This window comes from Typopeltis vanoorti, chromosome 9 (genome assembly GCF_054136105.1).
Source record: "Typopeltis vanoorti isolate ZY-2024b chromosome 9, IOZ_Tvanoo_1.0, whole genome shotgun sequence".
Classification (NCBI taxonomy): Eukaryota; Metazoa; Arthropoda; class Arachnida; order Uropygi; family Thelyphonidae; genus Typopeltis; species Typopeltis vanoorti.
In genome coordinates this window covers 33,393,559-33,410,495 of record NC_143557.1, presented here as the reverse complement: position 1 = coordinate 33,410,495, position 16,937 = coordinate 33,393,559, and the positions used below count along the sequence as shown (strand labels likewise).

At 37.0% G+C, this 16,937-nt stretch overlaps 1 protein-coding gene across 1 annotated transcript in view; it reads right to left on the bottom strand.

The window, feature by feature from the left end:
- Positions 1 to 16,937, bottom strand: part of LOC150102962 (ras-related C3 botulinum toxin substrate 1) — a 68,929-nt gene that overhangs the window by 45,303 nt on the left and 6,689 nt on the right. The window contains exon 2 of the mRNA XM_090398334.1: positions 319 to 390. Coding sequence (XP_090254460.1) covers positions 319 to 390 — 72 coding nt within the window. The remainder of the gene's footprint in view (positions 1 to 318; positions 391 to 16,937) is intronic.

Below are 16,937 nucleotides of genomic sequence, written 5' to 3'. Positions count from 1 at the left end.
TAGTTGCTGCATCAACTACTCAGACTTTTGCTACAGTTCTGTATTACAGGTGCTCTAAAATGTGCAACTAATTACCAAATGTGAAAAGTCAGGAGAAATTTTATATTAAAGCAGCAGACATTTCTAACAAAGCACAATTAGTTCTCATTAGAATTAAGCACATCTAATAAAATAAACATCTAATAAATAACTTTTTTTATTTTTTTAACAGAAATTATGGTTTTAAGATAAAAATCTTAACTGCAAAAACAAAAGAATTATTTAGATACAATGGTAATGAATTATTATAAAAATATTAATAAGAAAAGCTTTACATACACTGTTGGAATATATTCCCCTGGAAATGCATTTGTTGTGTAACTTATCAAAAGACAAGTTTTACCAACAGCCCTGAAAAAAAAAAAAAAAATGGAAGATTTATAAGTAACACAAAATATCATTAGCTCATTTATTCAAGACTACACAATTTTAGTTAGTTAATCAATTTGCCATTCAAATGTCTTTAAACTAAACTTATCGAGATATAAAGCTAGGTCGTTGCAAAATCAATTATGCACTGACATTTCAAAGGAAGCCAAGCACCACAAGAGGAGACACTCTGTTCTGCACAAACCAATGTCTCCATCTACACAAAAATGATTAACTATTTTTGTCTGATTATTTGATTAACTTTCTCCAGTTGCTATTCTAATGGTCTACCTGAGATAAACTTGTAATCTATTTTTATAATTTTAACAGTGAAGAAGCAACTAATCCTTTTGCTGCAGAATTGGTTGGTATTTGTTTAACTAGTTGTCTCTTAACTATTAAACCCCAGTTAGTCAATTTGGTAACCCTAATTTAAAGACCAAACATGAAATTTTTTCAAACCACAGACCTCCAAACAAGTAAGATGAAATTCATGTTTCTCTCAATCTATTATTTTATTAGAGCCCTCCCCATAATTTGTATGGCTATAGTTGACAAACTATCCAATGTACAAACAGGCAGCCCTCGGTTTACGACGATTCACAATAACGCTGGATGCCTGTGCATGCTTTCTTACTGTAGTGTGGTCTGACTGAGAAACGATGATAGCAAACACTAGTGTTTACTGAGCTACTACAACGTATATGTATCAAACCCAGTTTTACTGTTGAATCTACCCAATTGTTCTATTTAATTTTTTTTACATACATACGTATTTAAATTGATAAAGTAGGTAATTACATACCATGTCTGATAAAAGAAGTGCAGAAAAGTTAGCAGAACTTGCTATTAAGAAGGTGCCGAAATCAATCACACTTGAAAAGAAGATGGAGGTGATTCGAAGAATGGAAGATGGGCAGACAGGTGCTAATGTCTGTAGAAGTATGAACTTACCTCCATCAACTGTTGCTACAATTATGAAAAATGCAGATAAAATAAAACAGTCTGCGCAACAATCTACAGCAGTACTAAATGCAAAACATGCAAGTTATGGCAGGGGTAAACTTTATGAAAGAAAATTGAAAAATTATTATCATTATGGGTGGATGACTTGAATCAGAAAAACATTCCTCTGATGCAGGCAGAAAGCAAAAACAATTTTTGAGGATCTTAAAAACACAGATGGAGGTGAAGAAACATTTAGGAAGCAAAGATTGTTCATGAGATTTAAGTCTCGAAGTAAGTGCCATAGTGTCAAATTATGTGGTGAGGTGGCAAATGCAGATTGAGGCAGCGGCTGCTTTTCCTAAAGAATTTCAAGACTGTGTAGAACAAGGAAGTTATCCTCCTGATCTCATTTTTAATATTGATGAGACCGGGCCCTACTGGAAAAAATTGCCATCACGCACCTTCATTTCCTGTGAAGAACGTTCTGCTCTAGGTTTTAAAGCTGCAAAAGCTAGACTTGCGCTTTTGTTGCGTGCAAACGTCTCCGGAACTTTGAAGCTTAAACCAATGTTGGTGTACCATTCACAGACAGCACGTACCTTCAAGGGTCTAAAAGCCATGCTACCAGTCTTGGAAATGGAACAAGAAAGCTTGGGTTACACACAAGATGATTTTATAGATTGGTACACAAATTATATTTGTCCTATCGTGCTCCACTTCTGTAAAGAAAATGATTTGTCAGCCAAGGCATTGCTTCTCTTGGATAATTCCCCTGGACATCCATTAACCTTGCTGAAGTAAGAACACCATTGGATGTCAAGGTTGTTTACAGCCCCAAACATAGCATAGCTTTTGCAAATGATGGATCAGGGATTATATCAATCTTCAAAGCCTATTACCTCAGTATAACATTTATGGAAATGGTAAGTCTTGGACACTTCAGGAAAACTATTAAAGACTATTCGTGGTCATTCGATATTTTGAAGAGCATTAACAACATTAAGGCAGCTTGGAACAAAGTGTCAGCAAAGTGTTTAAAAGGAGCATGGCAAAAACTTCTTCCAGCATTTATGCACGACTTCGAGCAAGAGGCGAATGTTATCAAGACGTTACTAAGCTTGCGCAAGAGGTGAGATTGGACGATACTACAGCTGAATATGTGACAGAAGTCTTAGAGAGACATGATAAACCACTTTCCAATGAAGACTTAAAAGAATTAGCCGAACAATTAAGTCCACATCCAACCAAAGGAGGAGAAAGAAAACGAAAAAGATCCCCAGAGATATAAAAACGACCGATTTACAGCATATCTTTGCAAGTATAGAGACATTGACTGATGAACTCTGCAAAATGGACCACGATTGGAATGGGATGCGAACACAAAAAGGAGTGTAATCACATCTATTCAACCTTACGCTGAACTCCTTAAAGAAAGAAAAAGAAAATCTATGCAGTTAACACTGGATACTTTTTTTTAAAAAAATGCAGGTGATTCGAAACCAGGAACTTCAACATAGAAATATGTAATATCTTTTCGAAGTTTCACATTTTTTCTATTAATTTTGTTTTGTTTTCGTTATTAATAACTTTATTTTAACAAATATATATGCATGTATTATCAAAGCTTTAAATATAATAATGTTACACATACTTCATGTGCATATTTTTTGACCGCACGAAACATAACTTTGTACCTCCCATTAAAATTAGGTTAGTTTTACGCCCGTTTCTTCAGGATGGAAGTGAGGAAAAAACTGAGGGTTGTCTGTATAGCTAAGCTTTTTTGTCATTCAATAAGGTGTTTCCTTTCTAGAGCAGTTTATCTACTAAGGATACATTATGTGTAGCAGAGACATAATATCTCTGTTATCCATCAATGATACTGTTACAACACTGATGTTAACTTCAACCAACAGTGGTGTTGAACTTTTTATTTCAGCCATATACATTTAAGCACATTTTATCAGATACCTCTGTGAGTAACTCCTGCTGGTGATAAGTGTAACAGATTGGCTGCAGTGTAGTAGGTTCTCTAAATTTGGAAAGAATGCAACAGCACAAAAAGTACTGCACAACTGCCACTGTAATAAATTTCCATGAAAATATTCCTGTTTTTATATTTCACATCACTGTATTTCATGATAGGAAAGAAACCCAGGTTACATATAGATGCATAAGACAAGAAGCAAGGAACAGTGCTACTGATGATAACAGGAGACTTATGCATGCACAAGGTTAAGATATGAGAGAGAAATAGTGGAAATGGTCACCCAACCCCAAACACACATACAGCACTATCGTGCAAGGTAGACAAGGATGAGATATCTAGATGAATGTTGCTAGTGGTCGACAAAGAAATTGTATAGGCAAACCGGCTTAGTTAACAAGGGAAGAGTGATCATGACCTGATTTTTATTATAATACAAACTGGAATGAAGAGATAGCATCTAGGAACATGGAAAGGAATAAGTTCTCACAGGCATGTGATGACACGTCTTATATCTAATCATATTAGAGGATGTGAATGGAGTGTCTAAATACAGCTGGCTAGAGTGAGCAAGGGGGGGGGGGGGCACTTGGTCATACACCATCCATTCAAAAATATCCATACACCTGCTCATCCCAACTCCATCTAATACAAGCGGAATTAATATGAAGTTGGTATTTGCTGCTTTAACAGCCTTCAAATCTTTTAGAAAGACAAGAATGTGAGTGGAATGAATTCCACTAGATTCTGCCACTGCTGCAGTAATTCCTTCCATTCTTCCAGAAGAAGATTAGCAAAGTCAGGTAATTCAGCCTGGTTCGCAATTAGTGTTCCAGTGCATTCCACATGTTCGATGAGGTTGAAAGCAAAGCTCTGTGCAGGCTAGTCAAATTCTTAAACACCCATCTCATCAAGCCATTTATGTACAGACCTCACTTTGTGGGATGGAGGCAAGTGTGTCATTATAGGTTGCAGCATTAAGATTTGCTACAGTTCTGTATCAAATGTATCACTGGGAACTATTGGGTCCAGCTCACCATTATAAAACAGCCCCAGATCATGATGCCTTCTTAACCAAGCTTTACAGTTGTTACACATTTGGGCAGATAGCATCCTTATGGTATATGTCAAACCCAGACGGCAAAGCATGATTCATCAATACAGAGAACACATTTCCATTGCTCCAGAGTTCAATGGAGATGAGCTCTACATCACCCCACCCAACACTTCCCGTTGTCCTTGCTGATTTTAGACTTGTGTGCATGGCTATAGAAACCCCCCCCCCCATGTTTTTCACCTCCCAATGAACAGTTACAGCACTAGTGTTACTAAGTCTCAGAACTCAGTAGAGAGTGTTTCGGAGGACAGGAGAGTTTTTGGCGTAGTGTTGTTTAGGGAAATTAATAACCGACTAGGTAATAAATATTTATTTATTACTTCTCATATTTTGCTAAAGTTAAATCAGCATCATCAGGGATTACTACACTGATATTAAACATGTACACACAGGCACACTTCAGTAACAGATACGGGAAGACCTAAAATCCTATAATTATTCGTGGAATTTCAGAAAAGGTGGCAAAGATCTCAAAGCACAATCTTGTGAGTACTTATAAGCCACACAAAGATGCTAATAATCCTTTTCTGCTCCCCCAAAGACAAGCTGCAACCTTTGGATTTACCAGAGTGTACCAGGTATCCTACAGCTGCAACCGTTCATACTATGGACAAACAGATAGGACAACCAACATCCATATATCAGAGCACCAGGATTAGCAGAACATATATCTGGCACCGGATCTGATGCAAAAAAGCCACCTTACTCCACTGGAGCAAATTTAAATTCGAGAGGCTTTTCCTCGAATCTGTTGAAACAATTACCAACTATCAACTAAACAAATGTGGCTGATAAGCTTAAACACAAGATTTTTTGTGCCAGAGACTCAGTGGGGTATCTGATTTCATGCAGCCTACAAGGTCATGATTGTGCTGTTGTTTCTGTGAAGTGGAAATTCCAAGGAGCAACATCACATATGGCTGACTGGGTCAGAAATTTCTTGAGCTGAGTTGCTGCAAAAGGCGACATCTTCCCTATGAAAGTTGTCAAGTTGTAAGTTATTGAGATCATCAGTATGCACAATATGTTTATATACATTTAGCGTTTAGTTTAGTAGTTTCTCAGGAGTAAGGAATGATGGCGGCTGCTGATGCAATCACAAATGGAATATCACCAAGTCCTCTGCCATTTAAGGACTCTATTATACATAACATAATAAAGGACTCTATTATACATAACATAATAAAGGACTTTGTGGCATGCAGTGCTTGCGGCATGTATGTGTCCCGGGACTTGGATATGTGGCAGGTGAGAGAAGGGAAATAGAAGAAATTCAATGAATTAGATATTTCAATAACTGACCTAGTTGCATCAGGGACAGGAAATGAATGTCGGGAGACAAGCAGTGTGATAGAAGAGAATGACGAGTGAAATATGAATGAGAAAATAAGAGTCAGGAGGGTAAAAGTCATTCAAGACGAATGACTGAGAAGTTTTTGGAGATGGTCTTCATTGGGAGAATGAATGGGGAGTAAGAGTGACTAACTTGCAGAGAGGGATAGATGAGCTGAGATTAGGAGAATGGAAGAGATGAATGCAAGGCGAATTAGAGTAGGAATGAGAGAGATATGGGAATGATAGAAGAGGAGAGAATAGAAACAATAGAAGAGAGGGAATGAGAGAGAGAGATATGGGAATGATAGAAGAGGAGAGAATAGAAACAATAGAAGAGAGGGAATGAGAGAGAGAGATATGGGAATGATAGAAGAGGAGAGAATAGAAACAATAGAAGAGAGGGAATGAGAGAGAGAGATATGGGAATGATAGAAGAGGAGAGAATAGAAACAATAGAAGAGAGGGAATGAGAGAGAGAGATATGGGAATGATAGAAGAGGAGAGAATAGAAACAATAGAAGAGAGGGAATGAGAGAGAGAGATATGGGAATGATAGAAGAGAGGGAATGAGAGAGAGAGATATGGGAATGATAGAAGAGAGGGAATGAGAGAGAGAGATATGGGAATGATAGAAGAGAGGGAATGAGAGAGAGAGAGATATGGGAATGATAGAAGAGAGAGAGATATGGGAATGATAGAAGAGAGGGAATGAGAGAGAGAGAGATATGGGAATGATAGAAGAGAGGGAATGAGAGAGAGAGAGATATGGGAATGATAGAAGAGAGGGAATGAGAGAGAGAGAGAGGTATGGGAATGATAGAAGAGGAGAGAATAGAAACAATAGAAGAGAGGGAATGAGAGAGAGAGAGAGAGGTATGGGAATGATAGAAGAGGAGAGAATAGAAACAATAGAAGAGAGGGAATGAGAGAGAGAGAGAGAGAGAGAGGTATGGGAATGATAGAAGAGGAGAGAATAGAAACAATAGAAGAGAGGGAATGAGAGAGAGAGAGAGAGAGGTATGGGAATGATAGAAGAGGAGAGAATAGAAACAATAGAAGAGAGGGAATGAGAGAGAGAGAGAGAGGTATGGGAATGATAGAAGAGGAGAGAATAGAAACAATAGAAGAGAGGGAATGAGAGAGAGAGAGAGAGGTATGGGAATGATAGAAGAGGAGAGAATAGAAACAATAGAAGAGAGGGAATGAGAGAGAGAGAGAGGTATGGGAATGATAGAAGAGGAGAGAATAGAAACAATAGAAGAGAGGGAATGAGAGAGAGAGAGAGGTATGGGAATGATAGAAGAGGAGAGAATAGAAACAATAGAAGAGAGGGAATGAGAGAGAGAGAGAGGTATGGGAATGATAGAAGAGGAGAGAATAGAAACAATAGAAGAGAGGGAATGAGAGAGAGAGAGAGGTATGGGAATGATAGAAGAGGAGAGAATAGAAACAATAGAAGAGAGGGAATGAGAGAGAGAGAGAGGTATGGGAATGATAGAAGAGGAGAGAATAGAAACAATAGAAGAGAGGGAATGAGAGAGAGAGAGAGAGGTATGGGAATGATAGAAGAGGAGAGAATAGAAACAATAGAAGAGAGGGAATGAGAGAGAGAGAGAGAGGTATGGGAATGATAGAAGAGGAGAGAATAGAAACAATAGAAGAGAGGGAATGAGAGAGAGGTATGGGAATGATAGAAGAGGAGAGAATAGAAACAATAGAAGAGAGGGAATGAGAGAGAGAGAGAGAGGAGTATGGGAATGATAGAGAGAATAGAAACAATAGAAGAGAGGGAATGAGAGAGAGAGAGAGAGGAGTATGGGAATGATAGAGGGAATAGAAACAATAGAAGAGAGGGAATGAGAGAGAGAGAGAGGAGTATGGGAATGATAGAAGAGGAGAGAGAATAGAAACAATAGAAGAGAGAGAATAGAAACAGTAGAAGAGAGAGAATAGAAACAGTAGAAGAGAGAGAATAGAAACAGTAGAAGAGAGGTTGAAAGTTTATTTTTCACTTGGTTAGAGTATAATAAAATTAGTTTAATCCTTTATCCAAGTGTGAGCAAACAAAGTTTGCACCTGAAAGTATCTTCAGGACTGGGGTAGGTGGTACTACACCAGGGCAACTCGTTGCAAAGGTGGAGCAAGCTACCAACACTGCTATCTCAGTATCTCCTATAGGGGAGATACTGAGATAGGAGTGTTGGTCGAAACTAGTCTGGGTAGTGGCCCTTCCCTTAATGCATAACATTAGACATATCTGCAAGATGTGTTTTGCATTATAGGAGATACTGATATAGGAGTGTTGGTATCTTGCTCCACCTTTGCAACGAGTTGCCTGGTGTTGTACCACCTTACCTCAGTCCTGAAGATACTTTCAGGCGCAAACTTTGTTTGCTCACACTTGGATAAAGGATTAAACTAATTTTATTATAAGTAGAAGAGAGGGAATGAGAGAAGAGGAGAGAATAGAAACAGTAGAAGAAAAGAATGAGAGAGGGGTATGGGAATGATAGAAGAGAAGAGAAACAGTAGAAGAGAGAGAGAGAGAGGTATATAAAGTCAGAGGAAATGAGAAGAATGCAAGGGAATGCTGGAACCAGGGATAAAGTGATGCCAGAACAGCAGGTAGGTAGGGGAACACAGAGAGAAAGGGTTAGAGGAGAGAGAGAGTGAAGGATGCAGGTGAGCAATCAAGGAACAGAGTGGCAAGAGGCGTGATGTATGGAGACTCGATGACCCGTAGTGTGCAAGATAGGATGCCAGAGGAGTGTTTGCCTGGAGGGACGATAGAAAGTGTGGCTATGGCAATTAAGAGGGGTGAAAGGATGGATGAGATGATTGTTATGGTGGGCACGAATAACTAGCAATGTAAATCAGGCGGCGAGAGATCCGAGATTCTTGCTTGAGGTTGTTCAAAACAAAATGCAGAGAGGAGAGATTGTGTGTATGTTGCCCAGGTATGATAGTGACGAGCTGAGCAGAAGAGCAGTAATACTGAATAGCATAATAGCAAGAATGTGTCAGAAGAGAGGACTGGAATATGTGGATGTGCTTGGAGGACATCTGAGGACAGAAAGACAATGATTGTTATGGGAGATTTTAACCACAGCAGTACAAGCTGGAAAGAGGAAAATGCATGTAGTAATAAGGAGATGGAATTTCTAGAATTCTTGAGGGACAAATGTCTTAGGCAACATGTAATAGAGGGAACAAGATGTTCAGAGTTTTGGATTTGGTCATAACATCAGAAGAGCTGATAATAAGTGAGATGACATCTCTCCCACCAGTTGGAGAGAGAGTGACCATGTGGTTTTGACTTGGAAGATGAATAGAATGCAGGGGGTATCAAAGAAAAGGGACCTGCAGAGATAAGAGTTATCATTCCATCGTATAAGACCCTGATCAGACCACACTTAGACAACTGCTCTCAAATTTAGTCCCTAGTATTTGAAGGGAATAATTTAACTTTGGAAAGGATACAAAGGCAGATAACAAAGATGATTTCAGGACTGTCCAATGTCAGTTATGAGGATCGACTGAGAGAATGTGGACTGCAGAGTCTGGTGGATAGAAGAGGATGTGATATGATCGAGACTTTTAAACCGTTGAGAGGCAGTTACAGGGTAGACATCGGGGAGTTCTTTCGCTTGGTGGAATGGCAGGAAGGAATGATGACAAGGGCCATCCCTGGATGTTAAGAAAGGAAGCTGTGATCAAGAGTGAGGAGTGGTTTCTTTGCGTGGAAGGTAGTTGAACATGGAATGCATTGCCTGAGAGAGTGGTTAAAGCAAGAACAGACAATGAGTGGTATGATAGACTGTGTTTCCTAAGAAGGACCTCCCACGATGAGTCTCTTCACTTAATATAGAGAGGCCTAAATAATAATAACACTGTTAACGTTCGTCAACAAAGATTGACTGACTATGCTATCTTTTATATTGTATGAGTTATGGTTGTGATGTGAATAGCCATATCCACTATTATAAGAAAGGGTATCTGGATATCTTTGATCAGACAGTATATAATTTCACTTCTGTGAGGAATAGATACCTGTGGAACTACTAAGAATGATTATGAAAAACTTAAGAGATAAATGGGAACTAAAATATGGAAAAAATGAGTTTGGAAAGAAGAGAGAGAGACTGAGATCTGATAGGCTAATATGGCTCTGATGTGATTTTTTTTTTTTTTTTTTTTTAAAACTGATCTTCCCCATTTCACCAAAATATAAAAAAAAAAAAAAAAACAGGTAGCAGCACAAGTGTGATTTCATCTTTTTGGAGAAGTTAAATACAGATTTGGTTGATGGCGAGTTGGATTTTCTTCAAAATCTTCCTTACAAGCATAGAAACAACTTATAAAAGCAGGAGTTCTGTACACTTCCTTCACTTGAAGGGTAATGATAGAAGTGGTCATGATTTTTATGTATTATTGATAGGTTATGGCCATTTAGCATGTTGACACTCAGTAGTATTTGCACATGCTTTCACTGCTCGGGGACGTTTGGTATGTCACACTTCGGACAGGTGCATTTTCAGTTTATATGGCATGTTAGATGCAACTTTCACTAGAACTTAGAGAATTAGCATTCTTAATGATATTGAAATCCCAAATACAATTGGAAATTATTTGAAGTTTATATGTGCAATATACATCTTTATTTGCTTTCTGCACCCAATGACAGCATTATAAACTGGTTTTACCATGTATTTTCTGCAAGTGAAAATCTGAAACAGGATGTCAGGACAAATTCAGTTAGTGTGTTTGTGGGATGGGATGCATTTTTCATTATGAAGGGTCCTTCCAGTTGTCTAATTAAACTAACTGTTACTAAATATAAGACTGTAAATGTCTCTACTCTATTTGGTGATACAAAAAACTTTTTCTTTTTCTTGATTTCATAGTATAGTGTTTGTTGGGAATGTTTGCCTCCATCAAAATGGAGTTGGAATAATATTAAACAAAAGATGCCAACAAGTCACTGCTGAGCTTCTTTCCTTACTCAGATAGGATGATGTTATTAAAACTGAAAGGTCAACTACTAGTTATTAGTCTTATACTGATCTATGCCCCTACTGCTGCCAAGAATGGTACTGAGATCGAAGAATTTTATGATCAATTAAAAGAACTAATGAAAAACACAAAGAAACACATTATATTAACATTGTCATGGGCGATTTTAATGCTAAAGTTGGGAAAGGTAGAAGTGGAGATATAGTTGGCGAACATGGACTGAGAACAAGAAATGAGAGAGGACACCGTCTTATTCAGTTCTGACAAGAAGAGAAACTAATAATTGGAAATGCATGGTTTAAGCTAACACCCTGAAGGCTATATACTTGGCAATCACCACAGGATAATAATGCAAATATAGTCCGAAACTAAACTGATTACTTGCTAATCAATCAACGATTTTGAAATTCTATAAAGAGTACAAAAACCTATCCTAGTGTGGATACTGCTTCTGATCATAATTTACTGGTGACAGAGTTAAAACTTAGACTGCAAGCTATATTTAAGAAACATCAACAAAAAAGGTTTGATCTAGGAAAGTTAAAAAACCAGGAGATAAAAAAAAAAAAAAACTGAGTTAAGATCTGAATCAAGAGATAGCGCTTATCAAGAATGATGACGTCATGAGTGGCTGATGAATCTTGGGACAAAATAAAATCTGCCTTCATAGAGAAATGTATCGATATCTTGTGTCCTGATAGAGCAGTAAAAAAGAAAGATTGGATAACTGATAAAATTCTCTCTCTGATGGATCACTGCAGATCATATAAAAATCATAGTCCAACAAAATATAAAGAGGTTCAGAAAATTATTAAAAAGGCAAGATCAAAGAAGAAATCTGGATGAATGAATAATGTAAAGAAATTCTACAGGAAAAGCATGACAGTTTTAATCTACACAAAAAACTGAAAGAGATCTCAGGTCATCATCATAACACTAATTATGAATATAGACCATATTGGTCTGTTCCGGTCTCATTATCCATCCAATATCCTTTTTTGAGGTCTACCCTGCCTTCTCTTTCCAATTGGCTTATATTTTAGTATTTGTTATGGGACCTCAGGTATATTTAAGAAAAAACAACCACATATCCCTTGAAATAAAAAGGGAGAAATAATATCCGAAAAGGATGACAGAATACAAGAATGGGTGAAATATGTAGAAGAGCTCTTTATTGATAACAGACAAAATCCAGAAAATGCTTATGAACAGATGGAAGGTCCATGCATTCTAAGATCAGAGGTATGATGTGCACTGAATTCAGCTAAAAATGGTAAAGTCTTAGGCTCTGATAGAATACCAGCCGAAATAGTAGTTCTTAGAAGGCGACAACATAAGATTTAACATTTAATAAGATCTACGACACAGGCATAATCCCTCTAGACTGGTTACAGTTGACCTTCGTCATGCTACCTAAAAAAGCAAATGTGAAAACTTGTAATAACTATAGAATCCTATCCTATCGATCCTAACAGGCACTTAAGGCGTCCACAACCTTTCCAAGTATTCTTGGACATCGCAACCGTAACTCGAGGATAAGGTAGTTAGCCCTATCCACCCCCAGCATGTCCTATGTCCACAGATGCATGTGCTCAAGGGCCAGTTAGCCTGTTCTGGGTGAACTCCTCCCACCTCCGTATGAGACTGGCTAACTCACTTTTCATTGAAAGAGACCAGATAATGGTTCCTCGCGTCACTAATGGAATCAAACCCTGGTTTATCCAACCAAAGGGCTTCGTCTATACCGACTGAGCTGCAGGGGCTTAATAACTATAGAATGATCAGCAATGAGTCATGTTCTCAAAATGTTTCTGGAAAAAAAATAATAAAAAAATAAACAACAACAACAAAAAAAAAAAAATGAAGACATCACCAGTGATACCCAGTTTGGCTTTAGAAACTGGTTTGGGAACAAGAGAGATTCTTTTCTGTTCTCAAATCTTATTCCAACAATGTAGTGACCAAAACAAGAAAGTATTCAACAAAGTCTAACATACTAAAATGATTGAACTATTAAAAAGAATTGGATTAGATGGTAAAGACATTAAGATCACTGAAAACTTATATTGGAACCAAAAGGCATCTGTTCAAGTTGATGACATTATTACAGATTCCATTAACATCAAACAAGGAGTAAGGTAAGGATGTGTTGCCTCTTCTTTTTTAAGATATACTCAGAAGCCATATTTCAAAAAATATTAAAAAGGAAGAGATTAATGTAAATGGTGAAATCATCAATAACATCCAATATGTTGATGACACAGCTATCCTGGATGACAATATTCAGAATCTTCAAAATCTTCTGGAACTAATGGAATTAAAAATAAAAATCACCAAAACTAAATTTAAGGTCGTAAACAAGAAACCAATTCTTAATTCAGCATTTTCTTTAAATGGGGAAACAAATGGAAATAGTGAGAAAATTTAAATATCTCTGATGCTGGTTAAATGAAGAATGCAATCCAAAAATGGAAATAAAAATTAGAATTGAAATAGAAAGAAAAAATTTTCTCCTGATGAAATCAACACTGTAACTGCAATTTAAATTTAGTGTTTAAAATATGCATGGTTAAATGCTATGTATGATGTAGAAACTTGGACCTTGAAGACAACATCAATAAAAAAAAACTCCAAGCCTTTGAGATGTGGTTATACAGACCAATGTTAAAAACCCTCAAACGGACAGCAAAAATGCCCAATCAAGAAGTACTGGAACAAATGGGGAAATGATGCAAACTTTTAGATACCATATAAAGAAGGAAAACTGCATATCTTAGTCACATTCTTTGTAATGAAAAATATAAGATACTTCAATTGATTATAAAAGAAAATCTTAGCTGGAAGACATGAGCTCTGAGGACTGTTCAGAGTGGCTGAGGATTGCTCAAAATTTGCCAAGGTGGTTGCCAACCTCCAATACAAGACTGCACTCAAAGAAGAAGATTGAACCTACACCTGTTTTTTTTTTTTTTTTTTTAAATGAAATACTAAATATTCGTTAATGTGATTAACAAGTATTTCACTCTGGCATATGTTTTGTGTAAATATGGAAGTCCCATAGGTGTCTTTATGCATGGGAGATGAATTATTATTTCATGACACCTCTAACGAGTCCGAAGACTCGTCGAGGGAGGACACCTATTCTATAACTCTCCGTCTCCATCTGAATATACAGTAGCATACTCTAAGTTTTTCAAAAAGGTCTTAGATTGCCGAGTAGGCTGGTAAATAACTGGAATGTATGGGGATGGATAATAGCTGGATAGGTAATTAGCTGTCGGGTATCAGTGGTTTGCATACGGGAAATGAGTATCCCAAAATAGGACGGTCACAGTGGTACATTATAGGAGGAGAGAGTATAATGTTGCAAAGGGCTTGAAATTTGATAGCCAAATATGGAGAGTAGAGTGTGCAATTAATGAAGAAATTCCAAAGGAAGCAGAGGTGATGAGAGCTGGAAGTAGTGGTAGACAAAGACTAAGTTTAGGAGTCACACTGCTAAAATTGTGAAGACATCACAATGGATTAAAGCAATAAGAGGACTTGATGAGGGCTACATATGAACTACTGTGTGCTGATCTGGTCGACTGCTTTTGGGATTAAGCTAGCAGATTCACTTTTTAGAGTAGAGGGAGATGGTTAGAACAAAAGGCCATCCCTAGAAACTGTACAAGGAGGATCTAAGCAAGGGAATGAGAAAGCTCTTTGAACAAAGTTGTTGGTGAGCAGGATGCAATGACAGAATGTGGTGAGTGTGGAAACAGTAAATAGGACTAGAGTAATAGGGCAGTTAAGGAGGAGTCTCACATTAGAAAATGAGTCATCTCCAACCTAAGGACAATACATCTATGCCCATTACGTGATTCAAACTCACCTCTTGGAGAGAGTACATCATTCCTTGGCTAAGGCGGCTGGCAATTCAACTTCATATATAACTTTGAACATTGTTTCTCCAATAATTTAAGCCAGTAGGTGTCTAAATGGACTAAACATGTAATCTTGAAACTTATTCTAGAATGCATTTAAAAAACATTGAGGCAAGTATATCATGTTATTAACTGAGTACATTCCATCCATTTTGCAAAATAAAAAAATTCCCAGTTTCCAGAAGAAAACCTGGGTCTAAGACCTGTAAACTGTCTTCAGAAAGTCTTTCTAACTGACGAGCATATACCACATGTTCGCCGAGGAAAAACGTAGGCATCTGAAGAGAACTTTCTTGGGTAAGGGAGAGTATTAGTGTAAGGAAAAGAGCCATCAGGGTGTATTGTGTCATGCACAGTCAAATGGAGTGTGGAAGGAATAGGCATAGAAATACTGACAATGCACTGATATATATATAAGTTTTTTACCTTGGGAATAATGTATATTATCAGGGTTACCAAGTAATTTTATAAACTTGGTTATTTTACTCCTAATCCCAAGTAAGCAAACAGTTAAGTTTGTGCCTGAACTAAAGGTGGTGCAACACCAGGGCAACTCATAACTCATTGTAAAGGTGGGTAAAGCTCTGATTAATATTCTTAGTATTTTCCATAATGTAAAGCACATCTCACTAAGAGATGTATACTGCAATACATTATGGGTGGGGTCACTACCCAGACCAGTTTCAACCTTTTTTGAGGTCTCCTCAGTGAGTAGCTAGACCCTAAATACAAGTTTTAGAAATACAGAGCCTTATCAACTTTACCTATACAAATTGCCACAAGTTGTTTTTATTTTGAATAAGAATCTCTGGAGGAGATATAGATGTAAATAAGTTTTTTACTTTGGGAATACTGTATATTATTAGGGTTACCAAGTAATTTTATAAACTTGGTTATTTTACTCCTAATCCCAAGTAAGCAAACGGTTAAGTTTGCACCTGAACGTAGTTCAAGTCTAAAGGTGGTGCAACACCAAGGCAACTCATTGTAAAGATGAGTAAAGCTCTAGGAGTAAAATAATCAAGTTTATAAAATTACTTGGTAACCCTAATAATATACATTATTCCCAAGTAAAAAACTTATTTACATCTATATCTCCTTCAGAGATTCTTATTCAAATTAAAAACACCTTTTAGCAATTTGTATAGGTAAAGTTGATAAGGCTCTGTATTACTAAAACCTTGGTATTTAGGGTCTAGCTACTCACTGAGGAGACCTCAAAAAAGGTTGAAACCAGTCTGGGTAGTGACCCCACCCATAATGTATTGCAGTATACATCTTAGTGAGATGTGCTTTACATTATGGAAAATACTAAGAATAGTGATCAGAGCTTTACCCACCTTTACAATGAGTTGCCCTGGTGTTGCACCACCTTTAGTTCAGGCACAAACTTAACTGTTTGCTTACTTGGGATTAGGAGTAAAATAACCAAGTTTATAAAATTACTTGGTAACCCTAATAATATATATATACACACATACAGGTAACCCTTGTATAACACGGTCTACAAATTGTAGCATCCCTTGTTCAACGCAGTCTACAATTTCTAGTAACCCTTTATTTATTTTTTCATATTTTTCACTGTGGGACTTTAAAATCAAATTTTATCTTCGTTAAATTTGTGTCTGCCTGTATCGTGCAAGTAGTTATCAGTATCGAATTTAGTTTTATTGCATCACTGAATAAGGTACTGTACAGAGGCTTTTGCAGTCTCTGTCATTCTCAACAAATAGTGCAATTAGAGACAGATGAAATAAAAACGGCACTAAGTAATAAATCACATGTCCCTTCTCACAGAAACTATGCTGCATAGACTTAAGCAAAACCATATGTTACACCAAAACACAGTATCTAACTAAAAACTATTGTCCAATTTTTCAATTATGAAATAAGTGTTTGTTTTATAGCATTTGAAATTCTCGATGTCATTATGACAGATTACAAAGAGGCTAACTTAAAATAAAAGACTACCAAGAATTGAAACATGCCATATAATGAAATGTGTGAGTTTGCCTGCCACCTCAAAATGCAAACAAGAAGCCATAAAATTCAACCAAGGGTTGAAACATTTGTGTGATTTGAGCCTGTCCATACTGAGAAGTTCCATTGAAACGATAAATGACACCCCTGTTGTGAATGTGTTAAAACTTACAGTGAATGTTGTTATGACAGTTTCAGATGTTATGAAATTCAACTGAAGAGA